Source organism: Caenorhabditis briggsae (genome assembly GCF_000004555.2).
Source record: "Caenorhabditis briggsae complete genome, chrII, whole genome shotgun sequence".
NCBI classification, from domain to species: Eukaryota; Metazoa; Nematoda; class Chromadorea; order Rhabditida; family Rhabditidae; genus Caenorhabditis; species Caenorhabditis briggsae.
The window spans coordinates 15,403,194-15,417,169 of record NC_013486.2 but is presented as its reverse complement, the minus strand read 5'-3'; the positions used below and the strand labels follow the sequence as shown (position 1 = coordinate 15,417,169).

The window sequence follows — 13,976 nt, the reverse complement described above, 5'->3', positions numbered from 1 at the left end:
AGACAAAAAAGTTGAGACGGGCAGAGAAAGAGAGACGCAGAGGAGGAGAGATGTGCAATCTCTCTTCGCCCGCAGGAGGGGACGACACAGTTGTGTGTAATATGTCATGCAGAATGGACGGTACAGTGGAGGACGAAATGGACGCTACACAAACGCATGGGAATGGAAGGAGGGGGTCATGTGACGTCATTTGAAGAGAAGTGCAGGATTATTGATTGCCTACACAGCTGTGGGTGTACGGTGTCTGCGGTTCTATGGAAGCGCGTGGCGTTACTGACGCTTCCAATGCCTCCAAGGAAAGGATTAGATCCCTATAATGCTTTCTAGGAAACGTCATTCCGTGGGAAAAATGTGGATTAGCACCACTTCTTGGAGGATTAGAGGGTGAGAAGAGGGACCATTGTTGGCCACTGCTGGGATCATCACATACTTAATATCACGTTCACCTCAAAAATATACAGTACCGGTCAATAAGATATACAAAAACGTTTTTTTCTTGATTTTCAGCTATTTTCAGAAGTCTAGAACTCGGCTGTCAAGTTTCCGATCACTTTGAAAATTATGGAGGGTCTAAAACAGACCTAGATTGATAATTTTGCATTTAAAGGATTTTCTTGAAAATGCCTAGTTTTTCAGACACTCCTTTTCGCGATTTCCGGCTCAAAAATGACGGTTTTCATTGACATTGGGTTTTGTACTCCTCGTGGACAAGTCGACGTGCCAAATTTGAATTTTTGGGTTTCAAAGCAATTTAAAACTTGATTTTTATGATGTGAAATTGCTAGAATTAATGTTATAGACGAATTTAAACTAAAAATGCGTTTTTAGGAATGTTGTATTGACCGGTTCTGTACATAAAAGCATACTTGTAACGGGCCGGGCCTTTTCCCGAATTTTGAAGACCCGGCGGTCCCGTCATTTCACGAGTTTTGAAAATTTCAAAAAACACATAAGGGGGGACCCTTATGTGATTTTTATCGATCAAAAATTTTTTTCCGATTTTTTTAGATCAAACAGACAAACAATCCAAAAAAAAAACAAAAAAAAAGTGGAGAAAATTATATTGATAGCTCAAAATTTGGCTCAAAAATACAGAATTTTTGATACCGGGCCTTCCTGGCCGGGCCCGGGCCCGGGCTTTAGCGGGCCGGCCCGGAATTTTACAAGTATGCATAAAAGTGACAGAGAGGCGAGCAGGTGACTCTTGAAGCCAGAAAAGGCAAACTGGTTGTCTATTGATAAAGAGGACAAGGTTGTGATAAGGAATACTGATAGATAGATTACAATTTTTTGGTTGTTGTGTCGCCCGAACACTGATTTTTGAAATTTTTGGCTTTTTTAAAATTTCGGAGACTTGGGAATTTTGCGATTTTTGAAATTTCGGAATCTGGGATATTCTAAAATTTCAGGATTATCCGAATTTTCGAAATGCTCAATTTCTACTTTTTTTAAAAAAATTATTTATTAAAAAAACAAAAATACTTTGAAAAACCCAGGAAAAAAAACAAAAATTGGAAAAATGGGAACAAAAAAATTTTGGAATACTTAGGGACCAAGAAAATCTGACATTTTTGGACTAAAAATTGCAGATTTTTGAACCAAAAAATACAATTAAAGCCGCTCGCCAGTCTCATTGGGGTATTCCCTAGCCAAGAACTCATAAATGTCCTCTGGCGTGGTGTTTGGCGGTAAATTAGAGCTAAAAATTTGCAAGTAACAGTTCATTGTATTTAAAATCAGTTGCTGTCTCTCAGGGTGTTCCATACCAATGCGTTGCATATTGTATGCCATGAATCCGATATCAATATTGGGATCGTAATGCCTATATGGTTGTTGTGGTGGGTTTTGAAGCTGAAATTTTGAAAATTTTCAACGATGCTCCCTGGTGGTGATCCCAAAATGGCCTGTTTTTTATTCCAAGACTCTCTAGAACAGCTAAAAATGCTCTAAAAAGAAAAAGAAACCATTTTGACCCCGGTGGGATTCGAACCCCTGACCTCTAGATCGGCAGTCATCCCTCTACCCAGTTGAGCCAAAAATACAAAAAAAAACGGTAAATACATCATTTCGATGTGGAATTTTGTGCTGGATCCAAAAATCACAATGAAAACTGCTCAAAATTGATTTTATGTCTAGAAATTTTGAAAATTTTTAACGATGCTCCATGGTGGGAATCCCAAAACTGCTTATTTTTTTGGCTCCCAGACCCTGCAAAACACCTAAAATTGCTCTAAAAAGAAAAACAAATAATTTTGACTCCGGTGGGATTCGAACCCCTGACCTCTAGATTCCTATTCACCACTCTACCCAGTTGAGCCAAAAATGCAAAAATCGGAAAATAGGTCATTTCGATGTGGAATTTTGTGCTGATTCTAAAAATTAGAACGAAATATATCGAGAATTGGTTTTAAGGCCCGAAATTTCGAAATATTAAATTTTCAAAAATTAAATGACTACCTGCACATTTTCCGGAGGCGGAGCTTGTTGAACTTGTGGAGCTGGAATTGGCTGTTGGGGTTCCTGAATTTTCAAAAATCTTTTTTTTTCAAATTTCCCGCCAAATCTTACCGGAATTCGCTCCTGTTGCTGTGAGAGATGATGATCTTCTGGCTCATGACGCTCCTCTGGTGGATTCTGCCGTTGTTTCTAAAAAAAATTCAAAATTTTGAATTTTTCCGCCATTTTTCAAATTTTGACTTACGATTTGCTGTTGCATGAGCTGGATTTGGTTTTGGTTGATCTGAAAAAAAAAATAATTTTGAATGAAATGTGGTTTTATTCTGGGTTTCTCTGAACCTGAAATCAATTTTCAGCCCATTTTTCTATGATTTTCAGATTCAGCACAAAATTCCACATCGACCTATTTACCGATTTTTGCATTTCTGGCTCAACTGGGTAGAGTGGTGACTGGCGATCTAGAGGTCAGGGGTTCGAAACCCATCGGGGTCAAATTTTTTCGTTTTTCTTTTTAAACTATTTTCAGGTTTTTTACAGGCCTGGGAGCCAAAAATAAGCAGTTTTGGGATAACCACCATGGTTCATCGACCACTGTAATTCTATATTTTTGAATTTTCTAGACGTAAAATTGATTTTCAGACAACTTCATTATGATTTTCAAATTCAGCACAAAATTCCACGTCGAAATGATATATTTACCGATTTTTGCATTTCTGGCTCAACTGGTTAGAGTGGTGACTGGCGATCTAGAGGTCAGGGGTTCGAACCCCACCGGGGTCAAATTTTTTCGTTTTTCTTTTTAGACTATTTTCAGGTTTTTTACAGGTCTGGGAGCCAAAAATAAGCAGTTTTGGGATAACCATCATGGTGCATCGACCACTGTAATTTTATATTTTTGAATTTTCTAGACTTAAAAATCATTTTCAGCCTGTTTCATTAGGATTTTCAAATTCAGAACAAAGTTCCACGTCGAAATGACCTGTTTACCGATGTTTGTATTTTTGGCTCAACTGGGTAGAGGGGTGACTGACGATTTAGAGGTCAGGGGTTCGAACCCCATTGGGGTTATATTTTTTTGTTTTTCTTTGTAAAGTATTTTCAGGTCAAAAACCCACCAAAACACCTGGCTTTCTCGGTGTTGCCGCATTTTGTTGGGGTCCACGGTTGCTAGCAGAAGTTCCTGGTCCATTATCCACTGTTCTTCTTCTTGGCAATTGCTCAGCTTGACCATCTTCTGCCCCTCTCTGGAATCTTGGCACATTTTTCTGCCGCTCAATGGATTGCTCAGCATAAATGTCTTGCATCTCCTCTTGAACTTCCTCAAGAACCTCTTCAACTCCCACAACCAAATCCTCCTCGTAGACCAATCGTTCCTCAATAACCATATCGTCGTACTCTCCTCCTTCTTTAAAATATTGCTCATCATCATTTTCTTCCTCCACTTCCTGCGTATCTTCCTCATCCTCACTATCTTCAATTGTAAAACAAATTGGCTCTCCATTTGCATCAAAGCAATCCCTTGTTCTACAGTATCCCACGTGTTTTTCAAGCATTTCTCGATAAAATCGGAGGGCAAAATAGTCGGGAAATGTCCAGAGGTAGTTTTCGAGGTCTTCGTCCAGAAATACTTCTTTGAATTTTTTCGCTGACGCAATTTTGGTTCGGATCCGATCCCGAAGATGACACCGACCACGATTGAAGATTTTGGTCATGGTTGCAACTGCAAAATTTTGAATTTTCTAGGCTAAAACACAATTTTCAGCGTATATCATATAGATTTTCAGATTCAGCATAAAATTCCACATCGAAATGACCTATTTACCGATTTTTGAATTTTTGGCTCAGCTGGGTAGAGTGGTGACTGACGATCTAGAGGTCAGGAGTTCAAACCCCACCGGGGTCAAAATCTTTTGTTTTTCTTTTTAGAGCATTTTCAGTGGTTTTTTGCCATTCACATCTTTAAAAACTCACTATTAACCAACGATCCCGTCCTATTGAATGTGGCGGCTCCAACTTTTGCCCATGGATCGATCCTCCGGCTAATTTTCTCTGTCTGCCATATTTCTGGGACCTTTTCAATTTCTTGAAGGACCACATAGCCCAGCTCCTCATCTTGGAACGCGTACTGATCAATTTTGGCCTGTTTGACTTTTCGAAACTTTTTCAAGTATTGTTTGACATCCATATTCCTGCCTCCAGTCGCTTCTGGAAGCTCTGGAATGTTGGCTCCAGGTGGTGGGGGCCGTTTCCAGAGAGGAATCTCCTGCTTTACAGTAGCCGAGAGCATTTTTTCTGGAAATTTCTAACGATAAGAAGAAGAAAAAAATGTGAAGTTACAAAAATCGAGTTAGCACAAGATCTTTTCCGGAATTTTCAGCGCTTCAAAACCATTTTCAGCCAATTTCATAAGAATTTTCAGAATCAGCACAAAATTCCACATCGAAATGACCTATTTACCGATTTTTGAATTTTTGGCTCAACTGGGTAGAGTGGTGACCGGCGATCTAGAGGTCAGGGGTTCGAACCCCACTGGGGTCAAATTTTTTATGTTTCCTTTTGAAATTTTTTCTAGTGTTTTTGACTCTATTAGAACCGAAAATAAGAATGAAAATCGGGGTTTTCGAAAAAATTTTCAAAATTTTCAAAAAAAAATTTTTTTGAGATTTTCGAAAAAAAATTGTTTTGAGATTTTCGAAAAAAAATTCCAAAGGCTTTGAGAAAAGTGAAAATTACACAAAAAACAGACTACCACATAAAATAAGCAAAAATCAGTTGTAAAACTAAGAAAATTTGACCATTGACACTTTTTTGGCATTGTGCCAAACGTTCTGTGGGTTACACCGGTGAAGAGAGTGAAGGGTGTTGCGTGTTCAATGTCAACTGACACATACAGAAAAGAGAAAGAGACGCAGACAGAACAATTGTGTGTCCTCCACTCTTTTTCAACACAGCGGGGAGACTTTAGCATACCAGACGAGAGAGTGAGAAAACAAAGAGACCCAGACAAAAAAGGGTGCGTGTATGTGACGGAATTGTTTATGATGAGACAGATGATGTCGCCATCTTCCTCCCCACCACTCCCTCTTTTTCTTCTTTCCCAAGAGAAAAGAGGGGGGACGCACGATAATCTGGGGATTATAATCTAGCGATGAACAATGACATTTACGTATGGTTCCCAGACACTCTAAAACATCTAAAAATACTCTAAAAAGAAAAAAAAAACAATTTTGACCCCGGTGGGATTCGAACCCCTGACCTCTAGATCGTCAGTCACCCCTCTACCCAGTTGAGCCAAAAATGCGAAAATCGGTAAATACGTCATTTCGGCGTGGAATTTTGTGCTGAATTTAAAAATCATAATGAAGTTATCTGAAAATCAATTTTAAGTCTAGAAAATTCAAAAATATAGAATTACAGTGGTCGATGAACCATGGTGGGGATCCCAAAACTGCTTATTTTTGGTTCCCAGACCCTGCAAAACACCTAAAACTGCTCTAAAAAGAAAAACAAACAATTTTGACCCCCGTGGGATTCGAACCCCTGACCTCTAGATCGTCAGTCACCCCTCTACCCAGTTGAGCCAAAAATGCGAAAATCGGTAAATACGTCATTTCGATGTGGAATTTGGTGCTGACTCTGAAAATCATGATTAAACATGCTGAATGGTTTTTGAGCACAGATAATTTCCGTTTGTCGATGGTGGTGATCTTATATTAGCTTATTGTTGCGCCCAGGCCCCCTAGGACACCAAAAAATAGTCAAAAAAAGAAGATAAAAAATTTTGACCCCCGGCGGGGTTTGAACCCCTGGCCTCTAGATCGCCAGTCACCACTCTACCCAATTGAGCCAAAAATGCAAAAATCGGTGAATAGGTCTTTTCGATGTGGAATTTTGTGTTGAATCGGAAAATCAATACGAAATACGCTGTAAATGGTCTTTGAGCCTTGAAAATTCAAGGTTTCTCTATATAGATGCACAGTGCCACCACGGACCTCAAAATAGCTAGTATCGTTTTCTAGTTGGTGACCTCAAAATATCTTATTTTTGGTACCCAGACTCTCTAGAACACCTAAAAATAGTCAAAAAAAAGAAGACCAAAAAATTTGACCCCGCCTCGGCTTTGAACCCCTAACCTTTAGATCGTCAGTCACCCCTCTACCCAGTTGAGCCAAAAATGCAAAAATCGGTAAATAGGTCATTTCGATGTGGAATTTTGTGCTGAATCTGAAAATCTGTATGATATACGCTGAAAATTGTGTTTTAGCCTAGAAAGTTCAACATAATCACAAAAAATTGGGGAATCCAAAAAATCCTAAATTCGGGTCTCTATTCGCTTTTTACAACTCAAATGAGTTAAAAATCGATATTTTTGAGGTCCACACAAAAATTTTAAAAAAAGTGGTACCAAGAGGAATCGAACCCTTGACCTTGTGGACCGAAAATTTTGATGAAAAATCCCACTGAGCCATTTGGCACACATTTTTTTAAAATGTGATTTTTCTCATTTTTCGATGGTTTCAGGTGGTTTTAAACGTTAAAAAGTGAATTTGCATACTTTTGGATGTCTTAAAATGCAAAAAATAATATTAAAAATCGAAAAATCGATAAAATTGCCAGAAACTCATTTTTTTTCAATTTTTTTTTGTCCGAGCCAGTATATCTGAAGTTTGCAATTTTTAAAACATATTTTATTCAATTTATTCAACAAAAAATTGACAAAAATTAACAAAAAATTCAAAATTTAACAAAAACATTTTTATATCAAAAAATCAATAATCGATCAATCCATCAGGAAAACATCAATACTGGCTTCCAAGTGTTCTCCGAACGTTTGTCTTGGGTCTCTTGGACCATTTCCCTCACTATAACCTCTTTTAAAGAGCGTCCATTGCCATTCCTGGTGTCTCACAGCGCTCTGAGTACTGTAGGGCTCTGAAAAGTGCAGTAGAGCGAATTTGCTTGTTGAATCGATTTCCACGCGTTTTTCACCCCTAAAACCATGTATAGAGGCTGCAAATGCGCTCTAATGCGAGCAAATGCGAAAAGTCCGGTGGAGCGCACTTACTGATGTAGATGTCCAAAACGCGCTTGTAGTATAGCGGGAAACGAAAAAAATCGAATTCCATTGGGAGTTCAATGCTTCCGAAATTTTTCACTGGAGCATGAAGGACGAGAGTAGGCTAAAAAAATCGATATTTTTAAGCTCCGCCCCCTTATGAGCTCCAACCACTTTTTTGATTTTCATGGCAATTTTCAGAAGTTCCGAGTAGTTTTCGACGAATTTCACCGATTCTGGGATTTTCAAATTGAAATCCCGCATTCGCATTTTATCAGCTTCGACAAATCTACAGTATGCCTCGAGATCTTCGAGCATAAAGTGATGAGCCTTTTCTTGAACGCTGCTGATGATTCCAAAATCCGAAAAATTCGCGATTACGCCGGTTCTCAAAAACTCTAGAACTTTCTCGAATTTTTTGAAAAATCGATTCCGTACCGGCATCTCCGTCTCCAACATCACTCTAAACATCATTTTGCGCTTTGTCAACGTGGATTTTAAAGTCTGAAAAGTGACTCCGCCCACATTCAACTTCACAATCGGATCTTCTTCGTTGGAAGCCATTTTTTGGCTGAAAATTCTGGAAAAATTGAATAAAATTCTTTATTTTTATTTGAAAATCAATAAAGTTCAGAATTTAAGCGAAAAAAATGAGAAAAGTCGATGAAAATTGAGCGAAATTCGGAAGAAAAAGTTTTATCGCCGATGGGTTACTATAGATAATTTTAAAGGCGCATGCACTCAGAAATTTTTGAAATTTTGCTGTTTATCAGCAGTTTTCTTGAGAAAATAGCTTCTCGCAAGCATAGAAAAAAGCTTCTTTCCGGTTTTTATCGAAATTTATAGAAAAAGTTGCAGGAAAAATCGTTATAATTCACAGAAACATTTAATGGGTTACTGTGGAAATTTTAAAGGCGCATGCTCCTTTGCAATTTGGATTTTTGTGAGATTTTCAGCATTTTCTTTTGAGTCATTTTTCGTCGTTGTTTGACGAGTTCTGTACGGAAAATTCAAGTGAATTTGATTTTTCAGCAGGTTTCCTCAATTTTCACTGTTTTCCGACAGTTTTCCAGCTAATGTTCAAGGAGACATAAATTTAAAAAAAAAGAAACTTCGATTTTTCTGGATGGTCTCGCTTTTCAGTTCAATAATGGGTAGATTTATAACAATAAAAACAGTTTATTCAGGTGTAAATTAACAAAGAAATCCAGCAGTCGACATAAAAAATTAATAATCATCAATATGGGTGTGACCGGGGGTACGACGAATTCGAACGCTTCCAAAATCGAACAGACCTAAAATCGAACATGTGTCAAAACAGAACAAGAGCAGAATCGAACTGTGTCGGAGTCGAACTGTCCCTAATTGGAACGCTGTTAGCCATGGGGCGCGCTTGCATTATTTTTGTTTTCTCATTTTTTCCCCGCAAATTTTTATTTTTTCCTTCAAAAAAAATATTTTTGTTGTTTTTGTTTCCAATAAAACTGATTCGTATGTTTTTTTTGGCGCTATACTAGTTGGAAGGGGTCACTTTTTTTCGCGATTTTATCACTTTTTTCGACATAAAAATGATCGCTGATTATTTCTATGATGTTTTTAAGTTGTTAGGACACAAAAAATTTTCCATAAAAAAAAATTTTTTGCCGAAAATTTCCAAAAAATAGCTTTCAGAATATAATTCTCGGATTTTCTGATGCCAGCAAAAATTTTTTAGCAGTGTTTTTTTCATTTTTTCAAACATTTCAATTTATTTTTTTCGTTTTCACTTAGAATTTCTTCTGAATTTGCAGATTTCTTTCCTGGAAGCCTAAGCCTATTTCAGTAATGGCAATAGTTTTAACGGAGGAGCTGCGAATTTTTCCTCAATGTTCTAGGCTTAAGTAAAAATGGTAAAAGCTAAAAACAGTATATTGCTCATTTCAAAGTTGTTGTTGTTGTTTACGTTTTAGTCGAGTTACATCTCCTAAAATAGTTGAACTAGTTCGTCAAAAGTCTGATTCATAAAAATGATTAGGACCCCTATAAAAAAGATGTTCCGAGACCTTGCTCATCAGTTTGCATTTTCGAGCCACCCGGTGTTAATGGCGGGCCAAAAAGTTCACTTGGTGCTTTAACTGATGGTGGGGCCGGAAGATAGAGATATGGTGAGGAAGATGCGCTGGGAGTCTCATCCAACAGAAGTGGGACATCTAGAGAAGGATTACGTCGTGGAGAGTCATTACTAACACACTCCTCGTCGAATTTCTGCCATTCGGCTGGTGGTTCAAAAAGGGAATATGAACTAGAAGAGCTTGATGTTCCACCAGCCTGTAGGTCGTAAAATGAGAATATTTTTGCAAGATCGGAAAAGGGGGAGAACGGTAGAGCGGGTGATTCCGCAGCGGCTGCTCTTAGTGCAGCAGGTGAATCAGAAGGATGTCTACTTCTAGGCGGGGGTTTATAAACTGGCGAATGAAAAAGTGAACGTGGCGGGGAGGGATAGCGACTGCTGTGGTGGTGTGGAAGTGGTGGTCTCAGTGGTTGACGTCGTGGAGTTGATGGTGGAGAATCGAAAGAAATAAGCTCACGTTCAAGAGATCCAAGATAGCGCATGCTGATTTCGCAGTGTCCCCATACGGCAGCCACTATTGGGTATAACGTCTTTCCTTTCAAGTTCCTGAATGCAACTCCGAGGAATTCGTCATCAGTGGCGAATGCCATATATCCTTCATCCATGTCCAGAATACAGTAGAACTGAAAATTTGAAAAAAAAGATTTGAATTAAGAAGATAATTTTTACCTTGTCTGGAACATGATACACTTCGCGGCTATTACTGAATGGATACCTCCACGTCATGGTGTTCTTTGAATCATGATGGCATTCTCGTCGTGCTGGAAAAATCTAATGTTTCAGAACAATTTCTGATCAAAAACTCACTGATATCCCATCCGTAACTTTCGTTCGTTGTTCCTATCAACGCCGTGTAACCAGTCGCGTGCAATGGTGCTGTTTTCGTCGCAACCCCAACAACAGCATGTGTTCCTCGTTGACGTTCTGGCCACTCGATCTGCCATACATGGAACCCGCGGCTGTAGCCTATTTTTCCACGAATACAATCGGTGCTCTGTGCGACTGGATTACGATGGAATGTGAATTTGTCTTTATCTTTAACAAAAATATTCAACGATCGATCTTCGGGATTCCACGAGTGTTGCTCTTGAATGTATTGGGCAGGCGGAGACATGTGCATTATACGGTCAAATCGTTCCGGCCGCAATAGATCGTCCATACCGCTCATCTGAAAATTGGCATTATTAGTGGCATGAGTAAAATTATGCCAATGTTCTTGGCACTGATTAATCGATGAGATGGATGATATCTCATCGGCGTGAAAAAAAATAGAACCACCATGTAAGGCAGGCATACTGACAATGCTGCTAGGGTCTCAGTCTCAAAAACAAGTTCCCCTTATCAATATCAGGCGGCCAGCACATACACACCATCATCCCCAATTCGTTTTTTTCCATCCTTATCGTCACAAATGAACGAATAATGAGAGGGAAAAATATTGTACCCTTTTGTTGTTTTGTTTCTGACCGATAAGTTATCGAAAACATTTCGGTGCAATTCAGTGACAGTTTGTTTTGAAACTCTAGATAAAATATTTTTTTAAAAAACTGACCACTGCACTCGGATGAGCTGGAGACAACTGCGCATAGGCGCTGATCTTCCGGCAGCTGCTGCATACGTTTTTCTTTCACGCGTTAGTGTTACAGGCCGTGATGACGAGGAGCCAGAGTGATGATGTGATTCCGACGCTAATGATGAAGAATTGGCAGAACTATTGGCACCGCGTTGATATGCCGACGAACTTGTGGAGCATGCTTCCGATGATGGCGACACTGAAATTAATAGGTTGATATATTGGTGCCTTGATTACAATTATTATCATTTTTTAGTTTTAATTCAATTGTTTGACAAACTCCATCTCAACAAAATACTCTGCCATCCACTTTAACCGAAATGTTTCAAAGTTGCGTTCATTTCAGGGATCATATGTGTAAAAGCTATTCTTTTCCGTTTTTTTACATTGTGCTCCTCTAGCACTGCTTGTGCGCAATGCAATGTCCGGAAAAATAAACAGATATTTGTTTTCCGCATGCTGACGCCGTTTGGTGTGATGCGGAAAAAAAAGATATGTTTGTGAAGCACAAACACGAGCAAAGTGTTGTGATGCCATCGATATATATCGCCTAGTAGGTCTGGAATCGAGAATTCACATTCTCGAAATCGTTTCTAAAACTAGAAATTTCGTATAAACAGTGATAAAGGAAACCGCGGCGGACACAGTAGACGGGATGATATAGATGTAGTAAAACAATGGACATACATTACAGCAGAGGAACTAAACGGGAATTGGTGTTCTCTTGCATTTTTATTACAAGTTAAAGAAAAATTTACCATCGTTCATGCACTGCAGTAACATAAAGCTGACGTTATATGTGTACTCTTCTGCATTTGTGGATATTGCAGCTGCTGCATTTAGAACACTACAAGTCAGCTCTCGGCTGAGTTGTTCCATCAAGTCATGGGGAAGTATCGGAATCGACGCACGGTTAAAGGAAAAAGAGGAGGAAGAAGAAGGCGTTGGAGGTGGTGTGGACATTGATAAGGGCGAATCGAAGCTTCTCCTGCGCTTCTGTTCGCATTTTGGCAGATTCTCTTGCTGGCACCGTTTAAGTGGATTTCGATGTGGACTTGAAGGTTGATAGGATGGCGAATTTAATGGATGAGTTTTGAAATTAGAAGAGCATTGAAAAAGTTCGAGGCCTTCTTTTCTTCGAGGTCTGAGACTCTCTAGCCTTTTTCGAATATCAGAAGAGGAGCCACTGCTCATTTCGAAAAAAAAAATACTCGAAAATCATCTAAAAATCTTATTGGTTACTGTAGAAATTTAAAGGTGCATGCATGAAAAACTACTGGAAATTCGCGAATTTTGAAGAAAACCTTTTTTGCCGGTTTTCAGGCAAAAATAAGTGTTGAAAACATTTAAAAGCTGTATTTCATCAGTTTTCATCGGATTTTCATCGAAAGTAGCAGAAAAAAACGCTGAAAATCGCTCAAAATAACTTTGGATTACTGTAGAAAGTTAAAGGCGCATGCTCGTTCCGAATTCTGATTTCTATGATTTTCAGATTTTTTTCAATCGATTTTCAGTCATTTCCGGTCGTTTTTCGACTAATTCTAGGAAGAAAATAAAGGAAATTCGATTTTTCAGTGTATTTTTTCGATTTTCAAGCTATTTTCGGTGTCTGCGCCTTTAAAACTACAGTAACCCAAGTAATTCATGATTTTTCTTGTATTTTTCGCTGAAATTTCAAATTTCACAGTATGCTGCATTTTCGGAAAATTTCCCAATTTTTTTTTCAGATTGCTCTGGTTCCGGTTGGTCGTTAAACAAAAAAAAAAGATTTTCATAGTTTCTTGAACTTTCTTGTACGTTTGATTGTTGTTTCTTATATGTTTTCTTAATAAAGTTCCGAATACTAAGGGACTCGTCGAACATAGCCTAAAAAATCGATTACCGATTATCGATTTTTTTAGCACCACCCCCAACCTTGCTAGTAGCCTTCAACATTTGCTTGAAAAAACCGTCGGATTTTTTCAACGTAGATCTTAAAGTTTTGAAAACATAGCCGCCTACATCGATTTTTACAATTTCGTCGAGCATTTTGCTGGAAATAATCAATGTTTTTGTTGGAAACACAGGTGATTCGCGAACAATCCGTTACGGATTCTCCGCCATTCGCGCGCGGATGAAATAGGAATCGTATACGGACCGTACGCGAATCCGTAACGGATCCGTTTCCGACTCATTCTTTGAAAACCCCCGCCGCTCCTTTTTTCAGTATCTCTTAATTTTTGCTGAGTTTTCATGATAGTTGTAGAAACAGCTCTGGCCATATCCTCATAAGTCTCCGCAAAATATGGCATTTTCTGAGCTTCTAGCTTCGGCTTACAGAGTTCCACTAGTCCACCCAACAAATAGTACTCAGCTTCCTTCTGAATTTCAGTGACGTCTACAGGAGCTTCTGGAAGTGCCACGTCGCCGTCTCTCATGAAATTGAGGATCACGCGGAAGTGTTTGGGGTCGCGATCGATGAAAATCGCTCCGGACTCGTCTTTGGCAACCTGGAAAATATAATTTTATTGTTTTTTTGAAGTTTAAAATTTTACCGGAATTTCAGTCTCCAACATCGTTTTGAAGAATCCGTCGAATTTTGTGAGCGTGGATTTCGAAGTTTGAAAAAGAGAGCCTCCGACATTTAGCTTGATGATATGGGCCATTTTGTTACCTGAAAAATGCGAACATTTACAAAAAATCGGGCAAAAATCGAGTCAAAATGTAATATTGATGGGGAGTTGAGATATGGCGTTTCTTCCGTGTTCCGTCTTCCGTCTGGCACAAGGAAAACGAAAGAC

At 38.8% G+C, this 13,976-nt stretch overlaps 3 protein-coding genes across 3 annotated transcripts; all 3 read right to left on the bottom strand.

The window, feature by feature from the left end:
• Positions 1–1,611: 1,611 nt before the first annotated feature.
• CBG25771 lies at positions 1,612–8,077 on the bottom strand (the record flags this gene model as incomplete). Its single annotated transcript, XM_045243125.1, has 8 exons — positions 1,612–1,851; positions 2,458–2,520; positions 2,569–2,646; positions 2,702–2,740; positions 3,573–4,177; positions 4,429–4,749; positions 7,523–7,637; positions 7,685–8,077. 8 exons carry the CDS (start codon positions 8,075–8,077, stop codon positions 1,612–1,614), a joined length of 1,854 nt encoding a protein of 617 aa, XP_045100704.1.
• A 1,455-nt stretch (positions 8,078–9,532) lies between these two features.
• CBG25770 lies at positions 9,533–12,159 on the bottom strand (the record flags this gene model as incomplete). The annotated part of the gene is made up of 5 exons (XM_045243124.1): positions 9,533–10,246; positions 10,293–10,384; positions 10,431–10,791; positions 11,268–11,395; positions 11,955–12,159. The coding sequence occupies 5 exons, from the start codon at positions 12,157–12,159 to the stop codon at positions 9,533–9,535; spliced, it is 1,500 nt and encodes a 499-aa protein (XP_045100703.1).
• Positions 12,160–13,238: 1,079 nt separating this feature from the next.
• Positions 13,239–13,841, bottom strand: CBG25769 (the record flags this gene model as incomplete). Its single annotated transcript, XM_045243123.1, has 2 exons — positions 13,239–13,685; positions 13,731–13,841. 2 exons carry the CDS (start codon positions 13,839–13,841, stop codon positions 13,239–13,241), a joined length of 558 nt encoding a protein of 185 aa, XP_045100702.1.
• Positions 13,842–13,976: the final 135 nt, after the last annotated feature.